Here is a 15,035-nt window from a genome sequence, read left to right as displayed (position 1 = left end):
GTAGTGAAAACTTTGCAATTGACTTTCCTTTTCCATGAGAACAGCAAAAGTTGTTACAAAGGTCGCCCGAGGTTCATCTTGGCTATTTTTAACCCCTGTTTCTCGGCCATCGGAGGGACCGCCTAGTTCGAACTCCTTAGCTGCAGTTGGTTCCAGCCCAGCATCGGTAGGTTTGACAGAACGGGGTAAAAGTCCAGATTCATACAATGACCCGCCGCGTTGACAGGGACAAGAGAAATCATGGACAATGGGTCAGATAATCCACCGGATATGTCTTACGAAAGGGGTTTTTGCAGCCTCAGTGCCGCGGCTGCGCGAAGCATGCCGCGCTATCGGCCGGGTCGCTCTGATGGATCTCGCTCCACAGCGGCAGGAAGATTCGAACTCTTTTTCTCCGGAGCGAGGCGATTCACAACTTGGACCGGCATCTCCACAAAACATGTGAAAGGTGCTCTGGCCGAGAAAATGCAGATGTATCGGAATCGTTGAACATTCCTGCATACAGTTATTGCTTATTGGCGATGTCAAATTTTATCTCCATCAAACAAGGCGCAGGAGGGAAATTTCGCGGCCTTTTGAACCAGGAGGCATGTAAGGTAGAGCCAGCCCATTTGCCAATTGAAAAGCTTCACATGTTTAGTGAGTTTTGTTAGGACATCAATAACTGGGTTCAGCTTGTTGCGGAAAACACCAACAGCACAGAGGTGAGTTCATGGATTCTTCTGGTATTCAGGCTTCTGCTGGAACCACATCCAAGTCAATGTCTGCGCTATCAATTAGTATGCAAGGTCGACAGGGGCCTAATCGAGCGGCAGGCGGGGATGATGAAACCCAGGGATATATGAACATGAACGTACCTTAGCATGCTCTGCATGTACAGTATAGGTGTAGTTTCAATAAAGATTCTAGCCTTTTGCTTTCCAGCTCGTGGCCCACAGGCACCAAGAGGCTGATATCACATTATGGCTGAGATGGCTTAATAACTTGCATCTTAGCGGGCTAAGTGGCCGCTATTACATTGCTTGGCGCGAATGGGGGCATCCTAAATCTGATTCCTTTGGCAGAAGATATGCGCAAGTCTGGAAGCGAATCGTTGATGCAACTGTGCAACACCGCCACCGTCCGTAAGCAAACCAGAGTAGAGGTTGTTGGTCATTAAGTCTATGCCAGGACACGCAACCACAATTACTTGGCACTCTCAGCCTCGAGGAATATTTGGTCACGAGTATGAGTTTGCCATGCTCTTGGCAAGCCAGTTTGAACATTTTGCTTTTTGACGTGTCTGTTGGTGGATCAACTGGCGCAGAGGGCTTTTCCAAGGGTCCAGCAGTAGCCTTTTATGTCAAATAAAGCTCAAGCCTCATTGAGCCGAAAAGCTCGGAGTGATGCCTTTCCACTTTGGCATGAGGTGTGGCGCCTTTGGCTGTCTTGGGAACACTAGACACAACACGAAGGATTAACACAATGAAAAACACCAGTAGCCTAGGCACGAGAACACATGCTCGGCAAGAACTGTTTTCGTAGTTGAGTTGACTGTGTGTGTTAGCTGCAGCCAGCTTTAATTTCCTGTTCACGAAATGCATGGCTTGGACACCCCAGACTCGAAGACATGTCCTGCATGTAGGCCTCATCATGGTGCTTAGCCGAGCTGTCCGGGATAGGCAAAATCTGTTGGGCTAAAGTCTCACAAGACACTGGATGCATAATCAGAATTGGTGACCTGAGGACGATTCTTTCAGGTGGTATGACGTGTTTCGTCTGCTTTTGTTAGGATGCAACGGAGCCTTCTTGATGTCCCGGCTCGCCTTCTTGGACCTGGGGATTGTTGAGGAGGGGAAGCATTTGGGTGTGGCGTTTGGGACTGTCCAAAGGTCAGAGGCCAATAGCACCTGTCGATATGCCAACAGGGGTAGTGAGACCTTGAAGATGTCACGATTTTGGCGAGTGGGCCTCTTTGATTGTGTGAAAGCTGGCTGGTGGTCTGCACTCCTGTCTGAAACTGCCACTCATGGGCAACTCGGGGATCCTGGACGTGGGCAAGGTCAACTTGAGCAAAATTTCTTGGCCACTTCACTAGATCCTTCGGTGATCTGGAGACAGGAGGGTAAGGTATTCTGGTTTATGGCGCGTGCAGCTCCCTTTCGATTTCTGAATGCCTCGGCACACCCAACACAGCACTTGGTGCGGGCAAGCTGCTGAATAGGCGGAATCCTGACCGGGCTCACCGAGTGAACTGTGGTCTGGTCTGGTCAACTGGTCCTTTCGACGTCGACGCTGGCCTCGGGAAGACAGCTGGCCAAGCTCATGAAGACTCAAAAAAGAGGGCGAAGCAGGGGTTAGTTGCGGGCGAGCACACCAACAGGTTGATGAGACCGATTACAGCCCCCGCCAAGTTCTGCACCAAGCTTGAAAAGCGTCAATGAGCCGAGCCGTCGATTTTTGTGTCTGTCTTGGACTCTTTTGCGCTCGCTCGACTGTCGACTGTCGAGTGACTGGTAGGACGAGTGTTGGACGACGCTCAAGCTCGTGGCGCGTGTGGGGAAGAGCGAGAGATTAGAGCTGCGACCGAGTAATAAGACCTGGAGCTGCCACAGGGCAGGAGCGACCAGGGCTGGCAGCCAGATACAGTACCTGCTGCGGCTGATGCAACACACGAGTACATTGGTACCTGGGCCGTGTCTGACAACCTTCAACATTTGCAGGTTGGGGACATGGAAGCGGTTGCATCGGGGACCGGATAAATGTATTTCTGGTGTTTCGCCCGCAAAGTTGGAATCTCAAGAAGAAGCACCTCCAGGGCAACTCAACACTGGCCAAGTCGCCTACTTTGCAAGTCTAGGCTAAGCAAAGCCAAGCCAGGTCAGGTCAGAATTGTTCTCAATGCAAATGCCAATCGTCTCGTTCTCTTTGCAGGCGACTGGGTTCCACGGGGCTGCAGCCGCCCCAAGTCGAACCCCAGACAACTGCTCTTAGCGTGGCGAGGTCCCCATCGAAAATGTCTTGGGACATGAGGAGCTTTGATGTGTAATAAGTATCCTCGATGGGTGCTGCCATTGTAACCGGGGCTCATGGGTACATCCCACTGTACCTCGAGCGCTAGCCATCGTAGTCGCGGCCAAAGCCCCATTTGGCTCAGAGTGACCTGCCAGCTAGCTCAGCTCAGGTACCGTCCAGGCTTCGCACCTGCATTTGTCTGCCCCAGGTACCTCTTCGGTACCATCAAATCTGTTCTGTCCATGTTTGTCCCCCCTGCTCACCCGTCCCGTCCTGTTCAATCCTGCTGGTTCAATCCTGTCCTGACCTCCAAGCTTGGCTTGGCTGGCGGCAGACCAGACTTTGCTTGACTCTCTTGAGCAAAGCTGTTCGCTCGTGGCTGAACCCACGCTTCTCTCCTCGCTCCAAATTGTGGCCCGGACAACGAGCCAACCTCCTCTGTCCTCACCAGGTTCAGTCTGCAAGTCTGCAAGCCTAGACCAGCCAGCTCCTGGACTGCTTTAAACACCTCGTCTGCTCCTCAAGTGCCGTGTCCCATCTCGTCATCTTCTGGTCACCCTCACTCCTCCCAATTTGTCTTGTCTGGCAGCTTGCCTCTCTGTCACTCTCCGTCCATTGTAACTTGGCATCCATCTCCACCTCACTTCGGCCTCCTCTCGCTCCTCAACAGCTTCTTCTCGCGTCTCTCCCCGCCTCAACATCACAATGACCGACTACACCACGGGCATCATGCCCCTGAACCCGGTGCACAAGCCGCCGTATACCATTGAAGCTCCCGGCTACGAGAAAGTCCCCGGCGAAACGATTCCTCGTCGTCACCCCCGAGCTAAGAACGGTCTTCTTTCTCGCCCAGCCGACGACGTCCAGAATATCTTTGACATTGTGCGCCACAGCGCTCGTGTCTATCCCAATCACCAAGCCTTGGGCTCTCGCAAGCTGATCGAGCTTCACAAGGAGACCAAGAAGGTCAAGAAGAATGTTGGCGGCGAGGTCCAGGAAGTTGACAAGGAGTGGCAGTTTTTTGAACTCTCAAACTACAGCTACCTGACCTACAAGGAGTATGAGACTAGAGTCCTTCAACTTGGTTCTGGTCTTCGCAAGCTTGGCCTGACTCCGGAGAACAAGCTTCACTTGTTCGCTACAACCAGGTACGTTGCCCTGATCACAGCAACACTTTTTTGCTGGCCCGTTACTGCACCAGGCTGACCGAGGTTTCTTTCTACCATAGTTTGCCGTGGATCTCCATGTCACACGCTTGCGCGTCACAGTCCATTTCCATTGTTACCGCCTATGATACTCTCGGCGAGAGCGGCGTTGAGCACTCACTTGTCCAGACTGATGCCACTGCCATGTTTGTTGACCCGCACCTGCTCAAGACGGCTGTCAACCCCATCAAGAAGTCGAGTGTAAAGACCGTCATTATCAACGAAGATTGTATTTTCGCTACCGGTGGCGAGGTTGAAGAGTTCAAGAAGAACAACCCCGACCTCAAAGTCTTGACTTACGATGAGCTTCGCCAACTTGGTGAAGAGAACATGGTTGAAGCCGTCCCTCCCAAGCCCGAGGATCTCTACTGCATTATGTATACTTCCGGCTCAACCGGTCTGCCCAAGGGAGCCTGCCTTACTCACGAGGCTGTCGTTGCGGCTGGTAAGTGACTGAAACCCACAACCCCCAGCACCTGTCAAAACTCGAGGGATACGGACAACTGACCCGACCTTTGCTTCTTTTGCTGTTTAGTTACCGGTTTACTTACCTGCGTTGACGAGTGTGTTAGCGACAAGGAATTTGTCCTAGCTTACTTGCCTCTCGCCCACATTTTCGAGATGGTTCTCGAGAACCTGGTTCTGTTCATTGGAGGCACCTTGGGCTACGGCAACCCACGCACCCTCTCCGACGTGTCCATGAAGAACTGCGCAGGTGACATGCGCGAATTCCGTCCCACGGCCCTGGTCGGTGTGCCACAGGTCTGGGAGACAGTCAAGAAAGGTGTCATGGCTAAGCTCGATACCTCGAGCCCATTGCTGAAGAACCTCTTTTGGGGAGCATTCAACTACAAATCTTTCATGTCGAGAAACAAGCTGCCACTTGCGAGCTTATTCGACGGTATTGTCTTCGCCAAGGTTCGAGAGCTGACCGGCGGTCGACTTCGATTCACCATGAATGGTGCCAGTGGTATTTCCGACAGCACCAAGCAGTTCCTCTCTCTGGTCCTTGCGCCAATGTTGGTTGGTTATGGTCTCACCGAGACCTGTGCCAATGGTGCCCTCGGCTGCCCTCTCGAGTTCTCTCCAAACTCCATCGGCCCCATCCCCGCGGCTATCGACGTCAAGCTCGTTTCTGTTCCCGAGCTTGGATATAATACCGACAACGTCAAGGTGCCCCAGGGCGAAATTTGGATGAAGGGATTGCCCATTCTCAAGGAATACTATAACAACCCTGAAGAAACTGCCAAGGCTGTTACCCCCGATGGCTGGTTCAAGACTGGCGATATTGGCGAGTTTGATAACCACGGTCACTTGCGGGTCATCGACAGAGTCAAAAACTTGGTTAAGATGCAGGGTGGTGAGTACATCGCGTTGGAGAAGGTCGAGTCGATCTATCGTGGGGCTCAAACCGTCAGCAACGTCATGATTCACGCTGATGCCGAACACTCCCGACCCATCGCTGTTATTATGCCCAACGAGAAGGTCCTTGTAGACAGGGCAAAGGACCTCGGAGTTGACGAGCATGACATGCACACCAACCCCAAGGTCCGAGACGCTGTTCTCAAGGATCTTCAGGCTACTGGCAGACGCGCTGGTCTGTCGTCAATGGAGATTGTCTGTGGCGTTGTTCTGACTGATGAGGAGTGGACTCCTCCCAGCGTAAGTTTTAATATAGCCTCCGCACGAAGCCTCCTGGTACTGACACCTCAATTTTAGGGCCTGGTTACTGCTACCCAGAAACTGAACCGACGAGTTATCCGCGACCGATTTAAGAAGGAGATTGCGGAATGCCTGAAGAACGCTTAAGCAATGTGGCACATTGCAAGACGGTTTACGGCTGGTGAGATGGGATGATCATGGGGCCCAAGTGCGGGAGGCTGTGGGATCGAGATGCGTGTAATGATACGACCCGCAACGAGACCACAACTTGTTTTATTTGCGTACTTTTATATACCACGGTATGATGGCTTTTTTTTTTCCTGTAACTGCAATGACATACTGTGTTGTCTATTTTCTATATGTAATGTATGTAGCTTGTGGGCGTTGGTTCGGGTAGGATCGAACTATGTAGCAATTATATCAATGACGTGATCTGCATCTTGCAGTTCATGAACACGTATGTTTAATGTTTCCGTGAGGCGTCGCCTACTTCGAAATTGTAGGCTGGGAATTTGTTGTTCCAACGTCGTTGTGAAATGCCAGAGTGCTGGAACTCACCAGAAGTTTTATTTTGACGGATTGCTCGTCACGACGACTAGCGTTTCCCGTGCATGTAATTTGGAGGGACATCATTGAACTGTTTTCTAAACTCCATGCAAGAGTAATGAAACGAGTGTCTTGGAAACAATATCTCGTGTGCTTTACATCACACACTTTGGCCAGCACAAGCAAGGCTGCAAATTACTGCCAAGGTCGTGGTACATGCTACATATATCAGCTAGCATACCTAGGTAATTAAGTGAAGCTGGCTATTTGTTGCATTTTTTCTTCCGTCCGAATTGGTGATAGGATGTGTTGCTGAAGATTGTAAATGTAGGTGGTTCTTGTAGCTGATATCCGCCGGAGATTACTCACATCCATCACTGGATACAATGTAATTCAGAATCAATTGCCACATCATGGATACAAGTTGAATTAAAAACGCCCTCTTGCTATATGCTTGAATGATTTCCCGCATGAAATGCCCAGAGTACATCGCCCAACAAATAAAGACGTGCTCGTCACACAAATGCTCGACGCTCCCTAGCATCCCTGCACAAGCAAAATCGAAATAGTCGTGATCGTAACACATCATCGCTGATGAAAGAAATATACACACATGTCAAGTCAACGTCGCTAAACAGACAAAATGAGTCAACTGCACCGCTTAACCTAGCCCATGCAATCGCCCTGCTATTTGGCCATAGGGCGGATGAAGGTGAGAACAACGAAGAACTTGGTGTACTTATTTGGGTATTATGCCGCATCTAGTAGGAAAAACAGCCTGGTATCCTGGCAACCACTCCTCACGTATTCTTCCTTCTGAAGAAGGCAAGGTATGGAACGGCATCCGTGCCACTTTTGAATACTTTGTTCTGAATGTCGGCTTGGTCGTTGCTACCGATACGAACTTTCGTCACATTGCTGTCGTTGCACAAGTACCAGGCATACGGGTCATGTGTGCTCGAATCTCGTACGTAGGCGTAATAGTGTCCGCTATTGGTGGTTTGGCCCTTATGGACAATGACGGCGTAGCATTCGTAGCGGAAGGGCCCGGAGAAAGCTCTATCATTTAGGATGGCGACCTTCCGATCTTCGTCTGAGTTGAGAAAGTATGGTGTAAAGTCAACATCGTTGAAGTCCCATGTGACAGGTCTTGTTGACTTCTCAATACCACCCCTGTCCCTCATATTAAATCGGCGGAAACTGACGCAAAGAAGTGGTGGCATTCGCGCCAAGGATTCCGAAATCAAGGCTTCCCGGGCTTTTTTGCAATGATTGCAGTAAAAGTCATTAATAGTGCTGCCCTTGTGGTCCTGCTTCAGAGCTTCTGCGAGGCTCAAGTCCCGGTCATCTGACACATTGACGCCAAGGCATTCAAATTGGGAGAATGTATAAGTTTGCGTCTCACACTTCCCGCATTGAACAGTGGACAGCTGAAGCCCGCGCCAATACTCATCCACAATCGAGTCACTCGACTTCTTGTGGTAGTCCCAGTAGTCCGCTGCCGCTTGGACCAGCTGTTTGCCCTGGGTGTCAGGTTTCTTGGCATCGGGTAGAACATTCCGTTTAAGATTTGTCTCATCGTGAATCTGGTCCATCAAAAAGGACATGAACTCTTGAGCATCTTGTTGGTCCGGTCCACCAAATTTTGTTCTTGGATCACCGGTTGCGCATAGGTGTTTGGAATAGTCCTGGTTTCACGTCGTGTTAACATGCCTCTCTGTTACACAAAATGGCATTTGAGGAGGTATAGCAGGTACTTACCATCAGCATTTGGGCCTTCATGGTTTGGAATTTGCCGGAACTCATCCAGCAAAAGATGTTTGACAGCATCTGAATCATGAGTTGAGGCTGATCCATCTTTTCACCAGCTTTCCTAGGCACTCGATTCTTATATCTTGCTGCCCATGCAGAGTCGGCAAGCTCTCTCCCAAAGTTGGGAGATGCAAGAAGTGACTGCAAGGTACTGTTTGCATAGCACCAGTTGCTTGGATTATGGAGACCAGTATGTGCTTTCGCAGGCACTGCAGATATTTGCTCTGCAGGCCCATGATCATCATGACCGTCCTGAGATAGGCTGATATGGCTGGGGCGTTGTACTGCGGCTTGGGGTCGGGTTGGAGGGGTAAGCATCTGTGCTGGTGAGCTAAACTTGGTCGCAAAATCTTGCTTGTATCTTTGTCCCGCGGAAACGACCGAAGTCATTGACTGTTTGTCTGTTGACACCGGGGGAAATCTTAGAAATTCATCTCGGGTACGGGGGAAGGATGACGGCGCCTCATCCTTTTTGAGAACATTTTCGAATACCTCTACCTCATTCTTGGTCAAAGGGTTGAAGACATATTTGGATCCTTGCCGCTTAATAAAGCCTCTAGTTTTGCTGGTTTCAGGTTGCGTCTCCGCCTTTGTAGTCGATCGTAGGGATGCCGCACCATACACATCTTTCCATGCATTTAAGCCGCCCTTCAGAATCTTTGGCGCATGCTTCAGCTCCTTCCCATAACTGAGCTCAACCAAGGCGCGGTTTAATGACCACAGAGCAGAAGCACCATGAGGGTCCCTGTTATTGATAGGAAGGCATTTGGAGTCTTCGTCGTAAAAGACTATCAAGTCATACTCTTCTCGTTTGTCAAACAGCGTTTTCTCTCCTTGTGGGGACAATATGAGACTTTCCGAGATGTCACTGCACGTCATGTCCTCCCGGTGCAGAATGTTGGGTTCGATACAAATAATAGAAGCAGCCATAATGTGTCCTTCGTTAAATTTCTTGCGAGGACGGACATCAATGTACAAAATGGACGCCTGTATTTCGAGAATCCCTTCTGGAGTGATGGCATTGCCTTCCGGGATTTTGATAACTTTGTCCGCGCTCTCGGGTACTTTTGGGGCACTGGGCGCAACAGGAGGGAAGTATTCATCATTCTGTCGCGACTGGTTTGCGCTGGGAGTTCCAGGTACTGATGTGGATGAACCAGTCCGACTGAAGAGTCCTCTGGGCGTGCTAGTAGGCAATCGCGCAGCCTCACCAGAAACACTACCACGAACCGGGCTATAGATAGCATCGGGAAGCTTGGGTAGAGGAGCCTCATTGTCTGTATTGGTGTTCATTCTGGAGGGAGACGGCGGCATTTGTCTTGGCCCGGCTGGCTTCTGAGGAATAATCGGATATGTCTTGATTCGGGGATCTTGTCCGGGTGATGGTTGTGGTCCTCTCAGGTTGGCAAACCGAGCAGCCAAATCTAGCGTGACGTTATTTCCAGAGTTTGTACGATTATGTCGAGAGGGGATAGCGTTTCCATGAAGAGATGGAGGCTTTGGGTGCACGACTGGCCTTGATTTCGCTGGAGGGCCACCGTTCGGTAATTGCGATACATGACCGTTTGGCAGTTGTTGCGGTTGCTTTGCTTGGTGTTGTAATGACCGAGCTCCAACATTGTTTGTTGCTGGTAGAGAAAGAGTAGACAAGCTGGTTGGGGTTGTAAAAGCGGCTGGGTTCTTGACTGTGGGCTGAACACCAGTTCTTTGATTATCAGCTATGATATCTTTCTTGATCTGATCATATACCTCGCTTTGACGATCTATTTTGGACAAGAGTGCTTTGTGTAATAGAAAGGCGTCTCCTTGTTTAGACTTCATAGCGGGATATTCCTGATGCTTGTGAATGATCTCTACCGCAATGACGAATGCTCTGATGTAGTCTTTCAATGCAATGGCGGGCTTATTGAAGTCGCGGTGCATTTCTGATTGCTTAAAAGAACTTTCTGCCTGCTCAAGAAGCTTTCTGATGGACTGATTTGGGTTGATATCCTTCGGAATGGCCACGAGATCTTGTATATGTGGAAGGGGCGGCGCCGGCGACCGAGGCAGGCCAGGAGAGCTACCATTTCTGCCATGGTAGCCACCCGGAGGCATACTATGCCGGGGATTTGTGTCGGCAGCCATGGGTGCGCTGCTTGCAACAAGTGATGGAGGCTCAGCAAGCACAGGCCAAAGGCGGCTCAAACCTCATCAGCATGAAGCGTTGTCGCAATCGGAATCGGGGAGTCCTTTCATTTCTCGGCTCGGTGGGTTGGGCTGTCTGTTAGAATATCTGTTCAACCCGCTCGGAAGTCCCTGGCCGCCATTTAGCGAGAAGAAGTTATTCCTAGTACGTGTTAGCCTATGTTGAGGGTGCACGGGAAACAAGCAAATCTGGCGTGGCAGACGGACGAGGAGGTGTGACGTTATTGCTGACCCTCTATAGATTCCAGCGATGTGGTTGATGCGGTGCCAATGTCTCGCAGCTGGTCAAAGGCACTTCCTCTTTGTTGAATCGCTGGCAAGGTTCTCGGCCTGTAGACAAAGACGCGGGCGTTGGGAGACGTTCAACTGGACGAAACGATGCAGGGCGGGAGAACAGTAGGCGACCGGGGATGAGTGCAGTCTGGTGGATTGATTGGGACAGGATGGAGGATGGAGTTTTGTTGTGGTTATGACCTGCGTGGCGGATGTGCATCTCCCGAGTGCTGAAGTGCTCTGAGCAAGTAAAGTTACATTAGGCGGATGGAGGGGTACCTGGTTGCGCGGCCCCACAGCTGGGGAAATCAAGGTACCCGCTGCTAGTTGGCTTGTATCATGGTGACTGGGGAGCCAGCAGAGTCAAGGCAGACCGGAGAACAAAGTATAGTTGAGGAGACATGAAAACTCCAGAGCCTACCGGAAGTACTTCAGGTATTAATACCTGACTTGAATTTCCTCTTAAAAATTAAATTTAAAATTGGTGCAGCTTCGAAGTTCGGCGGGTTCGACATCGAAACAGTGGCCTGGCTTCTGGGACGGCAGCTGATTCCAAATGCAATCTGATCTGGTACATATACTTAAGTACCTAGGTACCTTCCCAGTTGTTCTAAGTTCCATGGTTTGCGGCTCACTTGAGCACCATTCGCCTGAGCCACACAGGTGACGTTCGTCCTAATGTTCTTGGAGACATCCAACACTTGGATGTACTTGCAGCCGGAGCTTGGTATGATGTGCAGCTCAACCACATACTACAAGTCAACGCGCTCTGACATTGATGCTAATCTGTCGCACCTGGAAGTTGACACGCGAACTGGTGAATTCATGAGGCCTTGTCTAGAATCAAACCCTCAGGAGGTATTGCATATCGCAGTGTGTGCTACGACATGTCAAGATATGTTAGTGTATACTGGGATGTGTGTAATTCTTTTTACCAGACTGTAATACCAGGGTACATCACCCTACAATGAGACATTCCACATTGTCGCTTACCGTAGTATTGATTTGTCGTGGCTCTGGAGCGCAGGGAACTCACTCCACATAAATATCTCTCTTCAGCCCAGCAGACGAGATGGACATATGGGATACAAAATATTCAACTCGTCAGTCAACAGTCCATGCTTCCATCATTGTAGTCGTCGGCTCTTCCACTTTTCATGACTCTGCCTGCCTGTTGATGGCCTGACCGGCCTCACCAGCTGAGTGACCCTGGTCTGGTCTGGTTGGTCTGGTCAATCGGTCTCAGCTGGCCACCCACCAAAACACCAGACCCCAGTGCCAGTGAGCACCACCAGTTGACTTGAACAGGCAAGCACCAGCCAGCACTAGGCCGCTTGGTGTCGAGCCTTGAGGTCCAGACGTCAACAGCGTCGCCTCGTGCTCCACTTCACTGACGCAACACCGAGCTGCCAACGTAACCACCAGTTGACCTGCTCTGGGCAGCTTACTGACCTCGCCTCATCGCAAATCACCCTTCTCGTCATCACTTTCTCGACAAGGCTGCCATCTACCAACCGTCGTCAATCAACCCTCATAGCCCGCAAGACGGCCAACCATCTTCTTTTGCATTTCTCTTCCATATCTGCAGCTGCGGGAGTCGTCTATTGCTTGCCTCCCTTCCCCACCTGACCTCTCCATTTGCGTCACGACCGACCTCCGACTCTTCCAAACCACATCGACTTCGTCTGTTCCTCGTCCAAACTGAGCTCTCGAGCAACTCGCCATCGCCATGATGAGCTGGTGGTCATCTTCGGCCAACACGGCACTGGATGAGCAGATTGAAAGGGCAACGAGTAGCAGCCTGTGAGCATACGCGCTTTTACCACTTTGTCTGTCCCCATAACGCCCTTGCCACTTGCTAATCGCAATTCATAGAGAGGACATTGCTTTGAACCTTGAAATCTCCGACATCATCAGATCCAAGACTGTGGCCCCAAAGGAGGCGATGCGGTCCCTCAAGAAGCGCATCGGAAACAAGAACCCAAATACTCAACTAAGTGCCTTGAATGTAATGTGCACCATACGTCATATCGCCCTATGTTACACATTTGCTGACATTAACCTCCCGTCAGCTCACAGATACATGTGTTAAGAATGGCGGATCGCATTTCCTTGCCGAAATTGCTTCACGCGAGTTCATGGACAACTTGGTATCGCTTTTGCAAGCCGTCGGGGTTGTCGCCGTGAATGCGGATGTCAAGGCCAAGATACTTGAGCTTGTACAGCAATGGGCTGCCGCGACTGAGGGCAGATACGACTTATCCTATATTAACGAGGTTTACAAGACGTTACAACGTGAAGGATACCAGTTTCCTCCTCGGGTGACTGTGGCGAGCAGCATGATTGACAGCAGTGCGGTATGCCTTCGTGACCCAGCCCCCGCGCAATGACCCCAAGCCGTGCTAATCTGTATCTTCCTTTGCAGCCTCCCGAATGGGCGGATTCCGACGTTTGTATGCGCTGTCGAACGGCGTTTACGTTTACAAATCGAAAACATCACTGTAGAAATTGCGGCAACTGCTTCGACCAACAATGCTCCAGCAAGACGATCCCGTTACCACACCTGGGCATCCATGCACCAGTTCGAGTTGACGACGGCTGTTATGCCAAGCTGACGGGGAAGGGATACAAAGAACTTGGCCCTCCCGACCGATCACCGACGTATCCACATAAAACCCGAAGCACGTCGGCAATGCAGCCTCGGAATGCACGAGTGGACGACGGGTTCGATGAAGACTTGAAGAAGGCTCTCGCGATGAGTTTGGAAGAAGTGAAAAACAGTTCAAGAGGCTATGCGGAACCAACGACAAACGGGACCAAGCCCACCAAGAGCTCATCAAAGCAGGAGGAAGAGGAGGACGCAGATTTGAAGGCCGCCATTGCAGCGTCATTGGCTGACATGGAGGAGCAGAAGAAGAAGCATGCGGCCGCGTTGAAGGAACAAACTTCGAGCCCCTCGGCTGGTTTGTCGTCGGGGCCATTCGTCTTACCGAAGAACGACTACGAGTTGACTCCTGTCGAAGCTGAGAATATCAATCTCTTCGCCACCTTGGTTGACCGTCTCCAAACTCAACCACCAGGAACGATCTTGCGGGAGCCACAGATCCAGGAGCTTTACGACAGTATTGGCACCTTGCGGCCAAAGCTAGCGAGGACGTATGGTGAGACCATGAGCAAGCACGGTAAGTCTGTCTACGATCCAGGTGTGCGAGATGAGCAGATGACTGACAAACACGCTGCCGAATAGACACTTTACTTGATCTCCATGCCAAACTTTCCACCGTGGTTCGCTACTACGATAGAATGCTCGAAGAGCGCCTTTCGAAAGCTTACAGCCAGCAAAGCCTCGGCGGCTACAACCTGCCCCCGCCTCGTCAACCTGCAGGTCCATATCCGTCCATGCCACCACAACCTCATAGCAATCCAGGTGTCACAGAAAGTTTCTACACTGGACAAGTGCCTCCCAATTTTCAAGCACCCCCTGCTCAATCATACCAGCAGCAGCAGCAACCTCCACAAGCAACCCCTCAACCTCAGTTTTCTGGTTACAGCCAACCTCCAGAACCACATCAGGGCCAGTATGCACCACCGCAGAGGACAGATAGCTGGCAAGGACGGGTTCCATCTGCACCTCAAGATCCTTATCAACCACAACAAGCGCCTTCGGAACCAGCACAAAGAATAGGAACGCCGCAGCAAGCTCCTGTTTCGCCGTCGACGGAGCGCCGGGCTTCGTACTATTTCAGCTCCCAGCAGCAGCAGCAACCACAACCACAGCAGCAGCAGCAGCAGCAGCAGCAGCCAGTAACGACGCCGTCTGGTCCGTCTGCTCCTGGGCCGGTTCCGGATGCAACACAGTCCCCGTATCCTAATCTCCAGCAGTCGCTACAGTATCAGCAGCCAGCCTCTGTTGGCGCTGTTCCTGCCCAGTCGACCCCAATACAGCCTCATGCTCAACCAGCTCAGCCTGCTCGTCGACCTTCACAACCACAGGCACAGCTGCAATCACAGCAAACTCCGATAGCTCGACAACAGCAACCGGTACAGCCACAACAACCAGCCCAGCAGCAGTATTGGCAACCTTCCACTGCCCAAACTCCCCAGCAAACTCCCCAGCAGCCACCAGCGGCACCTCAGTCTTGGGCATATAGCGGATACCAACAGCCTACGTTCCCGTCGGTGCCACAGCATGAGCCTGTTAAGAAACCTGTACAAGAGGAAGCTCTCATCGAATTTTAATTGAACCAAACAGGTGATGTACCTGCCTGGCTGTTTACGACAGTAAGGGGAATCGGTGGCGGGATTTCAGTCATGGTGCCAGGAAGCAAGGCAAAGGCACGGCGTTGTGTTTTCTTC

General features: G+C 51.1%; 4 protein-coding genes across 4 annotated transcripts; 3 read left to right on the top strand and 1 right to left on the bottom strand.

Annotated features, from left to right (window-relative positions):
- Positions 1 to 3,699: 3,699 nt before the first annotated feature.
- VFPPC_01529 (fatty acid activator Faa4) lies at positions 3,700 to 6,008 on the top strand (the record flags this gene model as incomplete). The annotated part of the gene is made up of 4 exons (XM_018281341.1): positions 3,700 to 4,142; positions 4,223 to 4,644; positions 4,735 to 5,861; positions 5,919 to 6,008. 4 exons carry the CDS (start codon positions 3,700 to 3,702, stop codon positions 6,006 to 6,008), a joined length of 2,082 nt encoding a protein of 693 aa, XP_018150011.1.
- Positions 6,009 to 7,207: 1,199 nt separating this feature from the next.
- Positions 7,208 to 10,346, bottom strand: VFPPC_01528 (ubiquitin carboxyl-terminal hydrolase 2; the record flags this gene model as incomplete). Its single annotated transcript, XM_018281340.1, has 2 exons — positions 7,208 to 8,095; positions 8,169 to 10,346. The coding sequence occupies 2 exons, from the start codon at positions 10,344 to 10,346 to the stop codon at positions 7,208 to 7,210; spliced, it is 3,066 nt and encodes a 1,021-aa protein (XP_018150010.1).
- Positions 10,347 to 10,656: 310 nt separating this feature from the next.
- On the top strand, positions 10,657 to 10,806 carry VFPPC_15385 (hypothetical protein; the record flags this gene model as incomplete). The annotated part of the gene is made up of 1 exon (XM_018293138.1): positions 10,657 to 10,806. The coding sequence occupies one exon, from the start codon at positions 10,657 to 10,659 to the stop codon at positions 10,804 to 10,806; it is 150 nt and encodes a 49-aa protein (XP_018150009.1).
- Positions 10,807 to 12,411: 1,605 nt separating this feature from the next.
- VFPPC_01527 (vacuolar sorting-associated protein (Vps27)) lies at positions 12,412 to 14,918 on the top strand (the record flags this gene model as incomplete). The annotated part of the gene is made up of 5 exons (XM_018281339.2): positions 12,412 to 12,482; positions 12,555 to 12,687; positions 12,752 to 13,036; positions 13,105 to 13,861; positions 13,927 to 14,918. The coding sequence occupies 5 exons, from the start codon at positions 12,412 to 12,414 to the stop codon at positions 14,916 to 14,918; spliced, it is 2,238 nt and encodes a 745-aa protein (XP_018150008.2).
- Positions 14,919 to 15,035: the final 117 nt, after the last annotated feature.

This window comes from Pochonia chlamydosporia, chromosome 1 (assembly GCF_001653235.2).
Source record: "Pochonia chlamydosporia 170 chromosome 1, whole genome shotgun sequence".
In the NCBI taxonomy this organism is placed as follows: domain Eukaryota; kingdom Fungi; phylum Ascomycota; class Sordariomycetes; order Hypocreales; family Clavicipitaceae; genus Pochonia; species Pochonia chlamydosporia.
The sequence above is the reverse complement of the archived record's forward strand: the minus strand, read 5'-3'. Positions and strand labels throughout refer to the sequence as shown.